Source organism: Lutra lutra, chromosome 14, assembly GCF_902655055.1.
Source record: "Lutra lutra chromosome 14, mLutLut1.2, whole genome shotgun sequence".
NCBI classification, from domain to species: Eukaryota; Metazoa; Chordata; class Mammalia; order Carnivora; family Mustelidae; genus Lutra; species Lutra lutra.
Genome location: NC_062291.1, coordinates 75,442,224 through 75,457,092, shown reverse-complemented (window position 1 = coordinate 75,457,092; position 14,869 = coordinate 75,442,224). Strand labels below are relative to the sequence as shown.

The following is a 14,869-nucleotide window of genomic DNA, read 5'->3' as shown; positions in this document are numbered from 1 at the left end:
CATATGCCATTTTTAGTCCTTAGGTATAAATCTGTAAAATACTTCATCTTTATACCACTCTTCTGTAAACTTCTCTAATTTTCCTTTCTATCCCACCTTCTACTCCTCTAGTGTTTAGTGAATATGGTCAACAGTTCCTTCTGTATAACCACCTAACTACTCTGGGCCTAAAATTGACCGTATTAATACTATGACCCCCATCACTTAGGACTAGATAATGAACAGGAGGGAGACTAATATTCCTTGTCCAAGAGGGCACACTTGAACTGTCTGTGGCCCCGTATTGATGGCTCTGTATTGTCCCTGATTGACCAGCCATTTGGTAACATGCAGTCATTAGAGTACAGCCCGTATCACCATTGCTCTGGAAGAATGTGTCACCTGCATGCCTTCCTATCAGTTGGATAGATTACATAAATTCTGTTGATAGGCAGGTTATTTGCTTGGATGTTTATGAATAAGCAGTAGGACTCCCTGTACACACCAATGGGGAAAAAGTCCAAACCTTTCAGACCTTTGTAGTACCTGCCCCGCCCTCCCACCCCCCATTCTAGGCTTGTCAAGAGATTTCTTAAACATATGGTCGGTCACAGCCGAGCTTCCAAAAACAATATGGTATATTCTTTCACAGCTGAGATAATAAAGAAGGTAGGTCAGTTCCTAAAGCGGGGAGTTTTCCTTTGTTACATGTTAAACCCTTGATTCAAAACCATCATGACAGTAAAATAATGACAGTCATTTAGTTGCACGCCTGGAAACTCAACTAAGTCCATATTTCACATGGAAATCCCTTTGGTAGGTCATAAATAGTGATTCTCAAGCCTTTTGACTGTATTCCAGTCATCCAGGCTTGGTGTTAAAATAGGGATTCTGCTTCAGCAGACCTGTACAGGGGCCCAAGATTTTGCATTTCTCAGAAGCCCCCAGATGCTGCTGCTCTTCATAGGCACTGAGGATGGCAGAGCCATAAAGCAGACCCCCGCTGTTACATAGTTGTTTAAAATAAATACAGCAGTTACTCCCTCTCAGCTAAAAGCTAGAATTTGGTATAAATTCTTTATATCCACTTATCCCTTTGTTCTGGTTTTACCTACAAGATATATTTTCTTTTTTATGACCTTTTATGAAAGGTTTTTTTGTTTGTTTTTAGTTACACATGTAGTAAATATTCTCCAAAATAAATATCTGTTCTCAAAAAGAAAGCAATATAAATGTGTACAGAGTGGAAAAACTAAAGGTCACCCCTTTATAGCTAAAATTTATAAAAACAAAATATTTACTGAGATAAGGAGCAGGTATAATATTTTCTATACCTATAATTTGTTCGTACCGGTATATAATTTTTTGAATATTTAGTAATGGGATTGGTGGTAGTCGAAATAAGATTGGCATAGTGCTTATTATATTTGAAGCCCAATGATGGAGTTCACCTTTCTTCTGTTTCCTCTATTTTTGTATATATTTGTAAAATTACAAAAGAAAAGGAACCCAGATTTGGCCAGCTAGCCCTGACAGGAGCAGTGGTTGTCTCCACAAAGCTCCTGGTGATTGGGGAAGAGATGAAGCCAGGTTTTAAGTCACAAAGAACGAGTTTAGATTAAGTTGAAGTTTTCCTATAGCTCAGTAGAGGGACTTACTTTTCATTGTACATATGTCAGACTACAATTTTGTGGAACTAGAGAGAAAGAGCAGGTTGGATGAATCATGGAGAGAGCCACATTAGAAACTCTGGATTCCAGTGTGATGAGTTTGTACACTAAAGGTTTTTGAGCCAAAGCTTTGGGGAAATTGGGGAGCAGTATGAAAACAGGGACAGTCTGAGGGGTCACAGCAAGGAGCTGTGGATTCTTGTAACCAAAGCCAGTGATCAGGTGGATCTGAACAGGGGAGGAAAAGGACTAGAACGCTGACAGAACTAAGAGCTCCTGGGATCTGGGGGGTCAGCTGTCTCTGGGGTCCGGATTGGGTTAATTGGGAGGGTGGCAAGTTGATTCACATCCTGAGGACAGGAGAATGAGAAGATCAGAGAAGGGATTTTAACTAAGCTGAATTTGTTACGTCGAGGAAGCATCTAGGTGCTGATCTCCAAAAGTAATCAGGGATGTAGGAAAAGGATGAAGAAGAGGGGAGACCAACCAAAGAAAAAGTTGACAGTTGCAACCACTGAGATGGTTGTGATCTAGAGAACTAGGACATATAAAACCATGGGGACGTTTGGTACAAGGGGCAGATATGGATGGAGAAAAAGAAAGCAGAGGTGGTCAGAACCAAATTAGCACAGTGAAGTGGAAACTAAGAAAAAGGTTTTAAAGGAGAAGAAGGAAGGGAATAAAGATAAGAGCCAGGAAGGCTGATGGAGCAAAGCCCTGAGGGAGGTGGGGAATAGGATCCAAAGTACAAGTAAAGGGCTACTTCGTCCTCAGAGATAGATTCATACTAAAGATGACTGGCTAGGAGAAAAGGCGGCTGCTTGTTGATCTCCAGTAAATAAGGAGAGATCCCCTGCAGAATAAAAGATGGTAGGGAAGGTGGGATTCAGGGTTTGAAGGTGGTGGGCCCAAGGAAGGTGGGGCTGGCAAGCTGGGGTCAGAAAGCCAGGTAGGCAGAAGAGGAAAGGACCAGGGCAATAGAATCCCAAATCTTGATGAGGACATCAGTGAAATCTTGAGACTAAGGTTGGGGAGAAAAGCAAGTGGTGTCAGGAGACCAGTTGGACAGGACAGCAAAGGAGTAATGATTGGGCCTGGACATCACCTCAGAACAGATTCAGTAACAGACAGCATTGTAACGAGGAGGTGCGAAATAGGAGGTTGTGAGCAGAGATTAATTGCAAGTGAAAGACCTTTGATGTGGAAACTTCCAAGTGATAATTGGGTCTAAAGCATGATCTTGCCTGGGCAACTGAGGTAGAAGGGGATATAGGTTGAGGAACTCTGAAGTCAGGTTGTTAGATGGGGCTGACGTTACTCTGATTTATTTAGGGTGGCCCTAAGACCTTTGGAAAACATAGACCCCTTCTCACCTTTTTCTAAGTCCTACAGAAAGGTCTAGCTTGGGTAAGTACCACTGGGGGAAGGGCGGGGGGAGGGCAGGAAACAAACATCTAAACATCTTTAGAGCCTTTAAAGATAACACCTAGAGTATCTCTAGAAGACTCCACCATGAAGCTGCTAGCTTTGATTGCCTCAGGGAAGGGACAGAGTGGGAAATACAGGTGGAAGGGAGATTTTTCACTCTACATTTTTCTCTACCTTTTGAATTTCAAACTGTGTTAATGTAGCCACCTATTAGAACATAATAAAATGAAAATTTAAGCTGATATTATCAATGCGGATAATAACCAACTTGTTTAAAGCAATTTATGCTCTCCTTGTTCTTTCTGGTCCTGATAAAAAGATTAGTTTGATGGGTAGGGCTAATAAAAAGAATATGTAAAAGAGTCTGCTATTCATAATAACAGTATTTTGCTAAGTTTACTTCAAGCATCGGGTCTCTGAACTTGATCATTCACCCCATTTCTGTTTTGCTTTTCCATAATCATGAACTAATGGCAGTTACATCCAGCAAACTTAAGTGATTTTCACTGCAGCAATTTACATGTTTTCTCTTTTAAAATCTCACACCAGGTGTGAAAATCACATCTACCCTGCAAGTGCTGAAGCTGATCAAGCAGGCGGGGGACCGGGTGCTGGTGCACTACGAGAGGCCTGTCGGCCAGAGCAGTCAAGGCGCAGCGCTGCAAGATAATTTGGGGCAGTTGGAAGAAAACTTTCTGTCAAGCTCATGCCAACCAAACTATGAAGAGGAAACCACTGGGCTGGCAGTAGATGCTGAAAATAGAGATTTGGATTCTGAATTTGAAGACCTGGCAAGTGACGTCAGAGCACAAAATGAGCTCAAAGATGAGGCTCCATCAGTAAGTCACAGCCCCAAACGTACTCCGACAACACTTTCCGTTAAACCTCTTGGAACCATATCACCAGTCTTAAACCGTAAATTAATTGTAGGAAGTCACCCACCACCACCAAAACCTCCATGTAAAGAGGGAAATAAACCCTTGGCCCTAAAAGCTTCTGAGATAACAGACCCAACACAAGTGTCAAAACCCACCCAAGGATCCACTTTCAAACCACCCGTGCCACCACGACCACAAGTGAAAGTTCCTTTGCCTTCTGCTGACACCCCAAGTCAGACAGAATCAGAGGTCCTCCCTGAAAAGCCAGAAAAGGTGCTGCCTCCTCCTCCTGCAGATAAACCTGCTGAAAAGCAAGTGAAAAATGTGGATCACCCAGAAGATGTAGCTCCATCTAAGCCATTTTTAGCAAAGCAAGAAGTGACGAGAGATTTTACTTCAGAAAGCTCCTGCCCTCCTAAAGACAGTTCAGATGACCTTCAGACGTGGGAATCATCAGAAATTCCTTACCGTAACAAGCTAGGAAAATGGACAAGAACCAGAGCAACCTGTTTCTTTGACATAGAAGCCTGCCACAGATACTTAAACATTGCACTATGGTGCAGAGATCCTTTCAAATTAGGGGGTCTTATCTGTTTGGGGCATGTCAGCTTAAAACTTGAAGAGGTGGCTTTGGGGTGCCTGGCTACATCAAACATGGAATACTTCTCCAAGTTCAGACTGGAAGCCCCCTCACCTAAGGCAATGGTCTCGAGAACCGCGCTGCGCAATCTGAGTATGCAGAAGGGCTTCAATGACAAATTTTGCTTTGGTGACATTACCATTCACTTCAAATACCTGAAAGAAGGAGAACCAGACCACCCGATAGTTACTAACTCAGAGAAAGAAAAAGAACTCCATTTGGTCGAAGAGGTTTCTGCCCTACCTAAAGAGGAGCAGCTGGTTGGACAGATGGGTTTAACAGAAAATAAGCATAGTTTCCAGGATACTCAGTTCCAGAACCCAACTTGGTGTGATTACTGTAAGAAAAAAGTGTGGACTAAAGCTGCTTCCCAGTGTATGTTCTGTGCTTACGTTTGCCATAAAAAATGTCAGGAAAAGTGTCTAGCGGAGACGCCTCTTTGTGGAGCAACTGATAGGCGGATAGACCGGACTCTGAAAAACCTCAGGCTGGAAGGACAAGAAACCTTCTTAGGCCTGCCTCCTCGTGTTGATGCTGAAGCTAGCAAGTCAGTCAACAAAACAACAGGTTTGACAAGACACATTATCAATACGAGCTCTCGTTTGTTAAATTTGCGCCAAGTCTCTAAAACTCGCCTCTCTGAACCAGGAACTGATCTAGTGGAACCTTCACCAAAACACACACCCAACACATCAGACAATGAAGGCAGTGACACAGAGGTCTGTGGTCCGAACAGTCCTTCTAAACGAGGAAACAACACAGGAATAAAGTTGGTGAGGAAGGAGGGTGGTCTGGACGACAGCGTTTTCATTGCAGTTAAAGAAATAGGCCGTGATCTTTACAGGGGCTTGCCTACAGAAGAGAGGATCCAGAAATTAGAGTTCATGCTGGATAAACTGCAGAACGAAATTGACCAGGAGCTGGAACACAATAATTCCCTTGTTAGAGAAGAAAAAGAAGCAACTGAATCAAGGAAAAAATCCCTTCTTTCTGCTGCTTTGTCTAAATCAGGTGAAAGACTACAAGCTCTGACACTTCTCATGATCCACTACAGAGCGGGCATTGAAGATCTTGAATCTTTAGAAAGTCTGTCTTTAGACCAGCACTCCAAAAAAATAAGCAAGTACACAGATGATACGGAAGAAGACCTTGATAATGAAATCACCCAACTAATAGACTCCCAGCCATTCAGCAGCATATCAGAGGACTTATTTGGCCCATCTGAGTCTGTTTAACAGACAGCTCGTTTGAACTTTTCGAGTGATTTGGAAAAAGTTACATCTCGAGGAACACAGATAACCCGTGTGTAAGCCCTCTTCTGATGCACTTTGGCCTGCTTCTCCACAGCCATTTGCTTATGTAAAAACAAGAATGAAAAAAGGTTGTTTTCCAGCAAAAACATGACCAGCTCACTAAATTGGTTGTTTTCAGATTGCATTTATAGCTGTGCTTTTTTGGGTTTATACTGGGAATTTATTTTTACTAATTTATTTTTAACTTTTTCTAATTATGTAATTATGTAAGCTAACTTTCCATGTTTATGTACATGTGATATCTCATTGTGTTATTTTCCTTCATCTTAGTTTTTGAAGGAGTGTTAAATAGGATACTGTCCAGATCCTTGAAATATTTTCATTTCCATCACGGTTACAACAAGTTTGCTGCATGCCCAAACTGACAACAGCAATCATTGAGGGAACAGGTTTTTGAATCTTTGTGTTAGGAAATTTGTCATCTCTATTTGCTTGAAGTTTTTGTTAATTTGGGGTTTTGGGGATGGTTTTTTGTTTTTGCCAAATGTAACGTAAAAGCAGATGCTGCGCCTTTAGTCAGTTACACTGATTTAGTAAAAAAAAATAATAATAATTTACACATATTGCTTGCTTTCTATCCTGTGAATTTTTTTCTAGTTTTTGTGCAGTTTTAGTGAGAATATAGTTATTAATTTGAAGAGGTTGCATTGAAAAACAAAATGTAATAGGGAATAGAGAATGCATTTGGTCAAGAATTTTATAGAGAAGATTACTAAAAAACCAGTAACCAGTAGGATTTTGAAATATAATCTTTTGAAATGTTGATGCTTTCTCCTTTCAAATGGAAGTTCTGAACATTTGATTTTTTTTTTTTTTTTTTTTTTTTGTCTTCAGTTCTCCCATAGGAAATAAAGCATGTCAAGGATAAAGTTTCAAGGGGCCAGTTCTTAAAATGACCCAGTGTTGATAACTGGGTTTGGCTGTTTTGTTTTAGGAACATTTTCATGCAGGAGGATGCTGTAGAGGAAAGGAATCATGCAAGATAGATTTATTGCTTTTCCTCCATGCTGCAGGTTGAAGGAAGGGTGGTCATTCTGAACCCATTTATAGTTCAGTCTTTTGTTTAAGAAAAAAGAAAAATTAACAGTATAGATACATAGGAATTGGGATCAGTTCTCTGATAATAAAGATCTATTCTGATACTCGGTCCTTTGTGTGGACCCCAGTGATATGTGACTCAAGGAAACCATGTGAGCGTGACCTCTGTTGGTGTATCATCAAAGTTTTGGCCTTTTATATGTCTGTTTTCCTCTTGTAGGTATCTCCTGTGATAATGGACATATAGTAAAGATTAACTTGAATTTAAAGCTAGGTGGGACAGTTTCGCTAGCTTTTGGGAAGAGGCAGAGTTAGTGTAAGGTGTGATAGGGTTCTGGCTCAGGGAGACTCCAGACAAAAGTTTAAAGCCAAGCTCTTCCACTGGCCAGTAGTGAACTTTATAACCACAGGAGGTCCTACGCCTCAGTCTCCCCAGCTCCAAAGTAGGAATAAACAGTAACTACCTCACAGGATTGTTGTGAGGAGAACAGAGCTGCAGAAGCTCTCTGAAGAGTAAAATGCAATTCAAACAAAAGGTATGACTCAAATGGGGGACAAAAACATTTTTGAAGGTAGAAAAGTTATTCTACTGTTACTAAGTGAAATATTAGAAAGTACCTTTATGGCCAAGTTGAAAACAGAAATAGATCTGTGTATCCCCTTTTTTGTTGTTAAGCATGCTTGCATTTTGAAAGAACACTGCTACAGAAGTCTATACACCAACGGCTCTGAAAGCTAAAAAAAAGTTTTGTAACGTGCTTGAAACAGTCTGCCCAATGTAATCACCAACTTTTACCTTAACAAAAAATAACTTACCGTGATGACCTGGAAGGCCAGTGTCTGTAAGTGGCTGGCGTGTGGATGGATGACACCACAGAAGTTATAGTGACATCCAAGCATGCCGCTGAAACCGATGCATTTGAAAGAGTCTGCAGAAATAACGCAAAATTTGGGTTTCATAAAAATCTCCTGTTTTAAAAGTATTTAACTCTGTAGAACCACAATTATGAAAAGCTCAGTAATGCTGCTAATGATATTTGTAAGATCTACCTTTAATGTAGTGCAATATTTTTATATCTGCCGGGACAGGCGGTAGAGGCCTCACAGCCGTGCTTTAGTGCAGGGGAGGGGGGATCACTCCAAATAGCCTAGGGGATAGTGAGGTTCAGGCCTCCGTGGAAACAGTTGTATTCTATTACATTCCTGATGTAATCTTGCTGCCGTGCTATGTTATCAATAGCTAAAAAATAATAAAAAGAACTACCACAGAAAACAAGAATATCTTCATTTGCTACCATCTGAAAGAGGTGATTGCTGCCTTTTCTGGAGTGACCGCCTGCCAGAGCTGGGCCGTGCATACAAGCTCTTCGCCAAGTCCACTTTCGCTAAAGAAAGTTGCTATTTTGAAATTTGCCGAAAAGCATTAAATTCTGGTTTCGCTATTGTTTTTCTAAACTGAAATCTCAGATGTAGGGATCAGCCCTGCTACTTATTAAGAATTAGACTATTTTCTGTATTTCTGGTATTTAGGTGAAGAACTAGGTTAAACAATCAACCTGAACAATATTTTAGCACTGAGTCAGAATTAATATGCTACATTTCCTAATACCGAGCCCTATACTTGAGGATCAGAAGAGTTGAAACACTATTGGCCATTTTATGATTTTGAGAGGAGGGAACAAGCTGAAGATTGGAGGGTTCTGTCAAGCTCTAAGTTTATCTGGATTTTTTGAAAGGCAGGTTGAAAATACTTGGCTCCTGATTATAAGGATGAGATCTCTAATTTCCCTAAAAGTGAATAAATTTAAAATCACTTTAAAAATGTATTGTCTTTCTTTCTAAATTGAAATAATAGCTTTTCTTTAAGAGAAGCATTTAGAACCCCTCTAAGATCTGAGTAAAACTACAGTTCTCACACCTGTGAGTCTCACGCCTCAAAGAGACCCACGCACATACCCTGAGTTGTCTGGATTTCAGGGCCCTGTGCCCTGTGGGCTCACGTGCAGAAGAGTTTAGTTACTCCCATCAGATACGGTTATTTGTTCACGACAATCAGGAAAACATCGTGACTTTAGAAATGCAGGGGCAACTTACTGGGCTTTTCCACATTGACACCATGGGACTAGTTACAGATTTCAATTCAAAGCCAGTTTTGCAAAGCCAAAAAGTACGGTTCAGACTAACCTGAACCTTACCTGATACCTGCAAGCAGAGAAGAATGGTCTTTAATTAGATTTTCACAGTCAATACCTTATGCTTTTTATTCCAGCGATCATGTCTGGTTTATAAAGGAATACAAACAGGCACAGTAGTGTTCAGAAGATTTATTAAGGAAACGAGCTAAAACATGTATGCACATACACTCAGCAGTCAAAAGAAAAAACTGAATATTCTTTGCTACTTCAGTGTTTTTGTATCTACTTTGCCAGGTACAAACAGAAAAACCCATCTTTGCTCAAACATTCAGGGAGCTGTATATTCACGGTTAAGATGATACACAACGTTAAAAGGGGAAAAAAAGCCTCACTTCACAGTCCTGCTAACCCCAGAATTTTAGTCCTACCTATAAAAGACCTTGTAATTTTCCCCCTCTCAGATAAAATTGATACTTTTGCTCCCCAAAACAGTTCTGAAAAACCTCACATATCTTTTTATGCTCGTTCTAGAGAGCAACAGTGGCCATGCCTCTGCCAATCATTCTCAAAGAACTGAAGCCTCAAAGGCAAGAATGAAATTGGAGTAAATCGTACAGTACTGTGGTCAGGGAGAGACACAAACCCTCTAAGAGAAGTCTCCCCTGTGGGAGTAGAAAACAATCCTGCTGGTTACGTTAGCCATATGAGAGTGCTTCTAGAGCCATCTTTCAAAGTCACAGACTCGTGCAAGTTGCCCAGTGCAAATGTGTGAGTAGGAAACTTGTCTGCTTCCACCACACTGCCCCGGAATACCAGATTTCCAGTCACCCCAAGAAGCTTCATAAAGCAAATGGGAAATAGCAGCTACTCTCTTAGAGAATGACGAGGTCGAGTCCTTGTTCTAAAGTTCCTTGCTCCTTGTCCAAGTTAACAGAAACACAAATTTAGCTTAACGAAATACAGACATTAGGTAATTTTTGTTGATGGCAGAGCTACAGAATTAACAAGTATTATCTGAGACATTCTACACTCCGCACACTCCAGTCACATCTCGCATAAAACATGACGACAACTGACAGTGCTAACACAGTATTTGCTGATGAACTGAAAAGGCACGTCAATGTTGTCATGCTTAGGAAAACCACATTATACACAGCACTAGATGATAGAAGGATACACAGACATTTCTAGATGTTTCTAGGGTTTTTCTGTCTCTGAAGGGAATGTGTCCTGACCTATTATTTTTACCTGTTTTCCTAACGTGATTCAAGATAATTTCATTCTTCCTCCATCTTCATTTAAAATTTGTTTTCACACTGATGTGAACAACCTTCAGAAGTCTAAAAATAATAGTTGCAATTCAAAACTTAACAGATTGCTAGAAGACACTTGGATAACCTCTTAACAGGTTAAAGATCTAGTCAGATTTTTTTCACATCACAGCAGCTATTAGGCTTTTAAATTTCTAAAAGTTGAACTAGATGTTAATGTATCTTATCACGCTTAAATAACCTTGACAGTATAAGGTGTGTCTACCCTCAATTTTCTTTCCTCCTAAGACAACCAAGTATATATTGGAAAGGGAAAGCTAGTTGTTCATAACTGTACTTCTGGGTGCTTTTCTCTGCTTTCACAACATTTACTATTTTTCCCTATTGCCTTTAGTGTCTGCTGCCGGCCACATGACATGTGAATTTATAATTTACAACCATCTGTTTCCAGGTAGATGATTGCATAGAAAACTAATGCCAGCTACAATTTATGGGTAAGTCCAAAAGAGACGGACTCAAGTTCCTGTCCTCTGCATTTGAGAAAACTAGCTTTTAGCTCATAAATATACGCATCATAATTACAAGTCACGACATCATATGCTGTCTTATTTGACTCTGTTTTTCAGACTTCCTTCTAGTTTCTCAGTGTTGGAAGTGTCTCGGAGATAATGTGTGCTTTAATTTTAAACACTCATTACCAATATTCAGAAAAAATATAAGATTTTTTTTGCCCAAGTGTTCATGAATGTAAGTTTTCTTAAAAATTATATTTGATTTGGATTCAAATATTTATAGATTTACACTATATCTATTTCGTCAAAATATATTGTATAATATTTAATAAAATCAAATACATAAAATAAAGTTTTCAACACTATTTATACAAACCCCTAGAAAAGCTGCTTTTTCTTTATAAGGCTGTTGGCAATCAATCACAACCACGGAGAAGAATGAATAACCTTTGGTTGTTTTGCTTTCACCAGGGATGAATGGTATGACTAAGACAGTTCCGGAGGAGTCATTTCACTGGAAACACGGTTTTGTACAATTAAATTTGATGACTTTTGAGGATCTCAGTCACTTTCAGATTCTTCATCATCACCTATCGGATACGACTGGGTATTATTCTGGGTGTACATTTTTGTTTTAATGGGGCAGTTGTGATCCATGAGAATAGCCTGAAAGAGAGCAAAGTGCAGGTACATTAACCTTATTTTACAAAGATAAGATGGTTTTAACCTACCATCTTTAAGAATTACTAGCTGGAAAGCTGTGTCCAGCACCACGCACTGTCAGCCAGTCCTTCAGTGCCACTGCCAGGCGCCTGGCCCAGAAGCCTTGGGGTTCCACACTCCAGGAGGGTCCCAGGCAAGAGAGACTGCGGACGTGGTCTCCACCGGGGCCGTGAGGTCCAGTCAGGACAACCTGTGAGCCGTGAGGCAAGGGCTATGGCGGGTCACGCTCAGGAAGAGTTCTATTTAGAATCTTGGAATTGGGACTCGGGGGGATCTTGGAGGTCACCCAGTCCAACTGCTGTGTACGGATTTCACTGTGGCAACACAGGAAGGGCACATGCTATCCTTAATGAGGTGAACTCCTGTTGGACGTGTGCCTGAGGCTGACCTACATCCCTTGTTTCTTGACGTGGATCCGGTTCTGATTCCAGCCATCTTCACAGACTCCCCTTATGGTATTTTAAAACCACCGCCATGGCCCCTTAGGTTTCCCTACATTGAACATCATGGGGCCCATATGTTTTCATAAACGGCATTTCCAGAGCACCTCTCCCCAAATCCTGGGTGTCTTCCTCTTGCTCAAATGTAGGATTTAAAACAACACACACAAAAAACACTCTCACAAACAGAAAAATCCTGTGCCTTCTCATTGTTACTGAAAAATAAACAGTCCATTGATCCTCAATTGAAAAACATCCTCAGTAAGTCCTGGTAATCATTTTTCCTCTTGAACATGTGCAGACCAAGCCTGCTGTCTGAGAAAACGGCTCCCCCTTATCCTGCCAGGCCCGTGCCAAGCCATCCCACTGCAAGACCTCCACTCCACGAGCACTCTCTGTGGTGGGCCGACAGCCCTGTGTGTACGCGCAGTGATTAAGGAACATGACCTTTACTGCATGTCAAGGGACGTACTGCAACGGGGCAGTTGTGCGCCAGACAGCCTTGTGCCAAAGTCTGTTCCTGCTGGGGGGAGGGGGCGACAGCACTGCATGGCAGGACACTGGGTACAACTAACGGGGTCTCCCACCAGCTGTGCCTTTCAGAGTCTTACTCCACATAAACTATTCCAATACCTTTGTGTACAGCGTGAAAATCTACATGGAAGCATTTACCTGTTAAAATTTTTATCTCATGTTGGCCTATTGCAACCTATCTTGGTGTTTGTCAGCTACGCCCCCAGGTCTTGCCCCATACATTTGATAAGTTCTGTGACTCCACTCAGTGCCAACCCATTTATCATTTGCTGAAATATTCTAAAATTATCTGCCTGGGTGACATGTTAAAAAAACGACTTCCTTGACCCTCTACGGCTGTCAGCTCCAAGTGTCTGCTGCAAATTTTTTTTTTTTTTTTTTACCGCTTCGTGCCAAGTGACTTAATACATGTATTTAATAAAGAGCTCTATTTCTAAACCTCAGTCACTGAGGCAGCAGACATTGTCCATCGGGACCATTCTCCCCGTATGGACGTATCCTTGTTACACGAAAGGTTTAACCCCCAAAGAGCTCAAGGTCTTATGTCCTCAGGGTAGCGATCCTCAAAGAAACATGTACGGGGGGCACCTGGGTGCTCAGTAGGTTAAGCCTCTGCCTTCGGCTCAGGTCATGATCTCAGGGTCCTGGGATCGAGCCCCATATCAGGCTCTCTGCTCAGCGGGGAGCCTGCTTCCCCCTCTCTCTCTGCCTGCCCCTCTGCCTACTTGTATCTCTGTCAAATAAAATCTTTAAAAATATATATATATACAGGAATCACTTGGGGGGAGGGGGAGTTAAACCTGAAATTCAGGTCCCTAACCCTTCATGGCAGTGGTGTCAACATGCTATGAGAATCACCACCCCAGTGACACGGTATCATCCGGAACTGCAGCAGGGCATACGGCCATCACCTGCTGCCCTGCCCCCCAGGTCCATCCTCTCCCTCGCAGCAGCTCCGTGACTTCCCTCGAGGGGAGGACCGGTCCCACCACACTCAGGTGGAACGCTGGCCGTGGGTGACATGCTCCAGGACAGCTGTACAGAGGAGATGGGACGTGAGCTGCACCTTGAAGGGTAGGAAGGATGGGCACAGCAGAGGAGCTGTAGGCACAGCCTGAATTATCTACTTGACAAGCCACTATGTAAAAGAGGGACGCGGGACCTGGGTGGCACAGTCGGTTAAGCAGCGGACTCTTGATTTTGGCTCAGGTCATGATCTCCATATTGGGCTCCACACTCAGCATGGAATCTGCTTGGGATTCTCTCTCTCCCTCTCCCTCTGACCTCCCCCTCCCACAGCAACCACTGCCCCAACTAGCACACTTGCTCACTCTTGTGCTCTCAAAAAACAATAAGTATAAAAATAAAAACAGAAGACACTAAGTAAGCCAGCCTGGCTGCCACAGAGTTCTGATGATGAGGTACACGGACATTAATTAGCCCAACCACAGCGAGACCGCAGGGCCCTGAATGCCAGGCAAGGGACCTCAATCCCTGACCCACAGGCCCGAGAGCCTTGGGAAGGATGCCATCGCTCTACCCTGCTCATAACTGCCTTCTCTCTCTCGGTTCAACCCCCCGCCCCATTAGACCTGACTCTGCATATATGTAGACTTCTTAAGGACCCCAGAAACCTAACTGAGCACCTAGTATGGACTCAAACAGCAGTGTTGCAAGGGAACAAGTTCAGTCATACTGATGACGGGGGCATGGAACAGACTTCAGTGGTCAGAAGTTATCAATGCAGAAAAAATCATATTTGCACACAAAGCCTATTCCAGATAAATAAGGTTTTTTTCTCGAAATACTGTTTCATTTCTTTTAGAACCTAGCTTACTGGCTTCTGAACCTCTTTTGAAAGACAGTGTGACAGTTCTGATTTTATAACAAGTTATATGTGATCAAAGAAGCCTGATGGCATAATGTAATATTCCCAAAGTTCCAGGGACAGAGAGAAGCGAACAGGATCCAGTGGGAAAGTCAAGTATGTAGGGTCCACAAAGAGTCAGGCTCAGGGAGCCACCACGTAATTTAAGCCAGTGGTCTGCTGGGAAACAAGGCGTGTCTGACTCTCCACTGAAGACGAGAGGGAGGAGGAGTGTGTATGAATTCAGAGCACAGACCAGTTACTGAGATTTGAACCTCTTCCAAATGCCTGGTTTTCCTATCAGACACAGAGCAGAATGAGGCTCTCCGAAGTGGTAAAAGCTTTGCTGGACCAAATGAAGTATATAAATTAAATACCCAGCTGGGGTACTGAGACAGAAGAGCACTAGAGGGTACGCCCTCCAGGCTGGGCGATTTTGAG

General features: G+C 42.1%; 2 protein-coding genes across 2 annotated transcripts in view; one reads left to right on the top strand and one right to left on the bottom strand.

Annotated features, from left to right (window-relative positions):
- Nucleotides 1-8,219, top strand: part of PDZD8 (PDZ domain containing 8) — a 77,397-nt gene extending 69,178 nt beyond the window's left edge. Inside the window, exon 5 of the mRNA XM_047701812.1 lies at nucleotides 3,627-8,219. Within this exon, the coding sequence (XP_047557768.1) occupies nucleotides 3,627-5,830 (2,204 nt within the window). The 3' untranslated portion in view covers nucleotides 5,831-8,219. The remainder of the gene's footprint in view (nucleotides 1-3,626) is intronic.
- A 1,036-nt stretch (nucleotides 8,220-9,255) lies between these two features.
- SLC18A2 (solute carrier family 18 member A2) overlaps nucleotides 9,256-14,869 on the bottom strand; it is a 38,473-nt gene continuing 32,859 nt past the window's right edge. Inside the window, exon 16 of the mRNA XM_047701813.1 lies at nucleotides 9,256-11,530. Within this exon, the coding sequence (XP_047557769.1) occupies nucleotides 11,426-11,530 (105 nt within the window). The 3' untranslated portion in view covers nucleotides 9,256-11,425. The remainder of the gene's footprint in view (nucleotides 11,531-14,869) is intronic.